The 1,362-nt window shown below is 43.9% G+C and overlaps 1 protein-coding gene across 1 annotated transcript; it reads right to left on the bottom strand.

Annotated features, from left to right (window-relative positions):
* Positions 1-218: 218 nt before the first annotated feature.
* On the bottom strand, positions 219-1,052 carry LOC127137479 (U11/U12 small nuclear ribonucleoprotein 31 kDa protein). The gene has a single exon (XM_051063938.1). It carries the CDS (start codon positions 1,050-1,052, stop codon positions 219-221), a length of 834 nt encoding a protein of 277 aa, XP_050919895.1.
* Between the last annotated feature and the right edge of the window lie 310 nt (positions 1,053-1,362).

The raw sequence follows: 1,362 nt of genomic DNA on the forward strand, positions 1-1,362 counted from the left end.
TGTGATCAAAACCATAAACACATCCAACCAAGCCAACAACATATAAACAATTTCATCAATTACACCATATCTTGATAAAAAACAAAAAATTTCCATTTAGATCTATGAAACACTGGCACATATATAGACACGACACACAGGACTAGTTGAATAATGCGGTAATGCGGAATACCAAACACACACCTTCAATCTGAAGTGTCAATGCTACATAGTCATGATCAATCATCATCATCATGATCACTCTCATCATTGAAATACCCAACATTCTTCCCTTTCTTCTTCGTCTTGTTGCTGTCCAAACCCTCATCATCATTTCTGTTTCTCCCCAGCAACCTTTCACCCGCTTCATCATCCACAACAGAAGCCCAATTATCGTCAAACTGCTCCGCAACAATCTGACCACCCTCCTCCTCCTCCTCATCACCTTCCTCCTCCCCATCCCTATCCCTCAGCCCACTAAATCCCCGTCGCGGCTTCTTAGGCTGAGGCCGTGGCCTCGGCCCCAACTGATTCTTAGGACACTCATACGACAAATGACCATGCCCCCCACACTCATAACACAAAGCAGTCTCAGTATTGTACACGCGCTTCCGAATAAACTCCGGAGCACGTCCATTATCAACAGCAATAGAAGCAGTTAGAGTCCTTCCATTGAGAATCTTCTTATTCATCTCCGCCGCGGCGCGTTGGGCGTCATTACGAGAAACGAATTGGACAAACGCGACACCGCGGCTTAGGCGCGTGTGACGGTCTTTGAGAACAGTTACACGCGGGATGCGGCCGAAAATAGAGAAGAGCGTATGGAGATCGGAGTTTGTTAGGGAGTAATCTAGATTAGAAACGTATAGCGTCGATTTTGATGGTGCTAAGGGTTCACCTGTTCCTCCTATTGATGATCCTTTGTTGTTCGGTTTTGATTGGGGTTGATTACTGGATGTGGTGCCAGTGGTGGTGTTGGGGGTTAAGGACGAAGCGCAGTAGCGGTAGTAGAAAACATCGTCGTCTTCATCGATGTCGCTGTGTTTTCGTTTGTGTTTCTTCTTGCTTGACATTTTTTTCGGTTCAGGTTTTTTGTTTCAGGCAACGGCGTTCGGTTTCCGGGGACGGAATTAGTTCTCCGATGCTTCTTTAATCTATAGAGGAAATCTGAGAGTGGAGAGATTCTATAATGCATTTGAGAAACCCTAGAGAAGTGAAGCGAAACTCCAAGTGGATCTGGACATGGATCCGGATATTTTGGATTGGTTTTATATACGGTTTTATCCATTCTTATTTTTTTATAAGCAGTACTATCAATATGTAAATGGACAACTTGCTCACCGCCAGAGTACTTGTAAAGATAGCATAAAACTAAAAATTATT

This window comes from Lathyrus oleraceus, chromosome 4, assembly GCF_024323335.1.
Source record: "Lathyrus oleraceus cultivar Zhongwan6 chromosome 4, CAAS_Psat_ZW6_1.0, whole genome shotgun sequence".
NCBI classification, from domain to species: Eukaryota; Viridiplantae; Streptophyta; class Magnoliopsida; order Fabales; family Fabaceae; genus Lathyrus; species Lathyrus oleraceus.

Bases quoted from the DNA above. Each gene is read 5' to 3' on its own strand.
- LOC127137479 (XM_051063938.1), bottom strand. From the start codon at position 1,052: ATGTCAAGCAAGAAGAAACACAAACGAAAACACAGCGACATCGATGAA.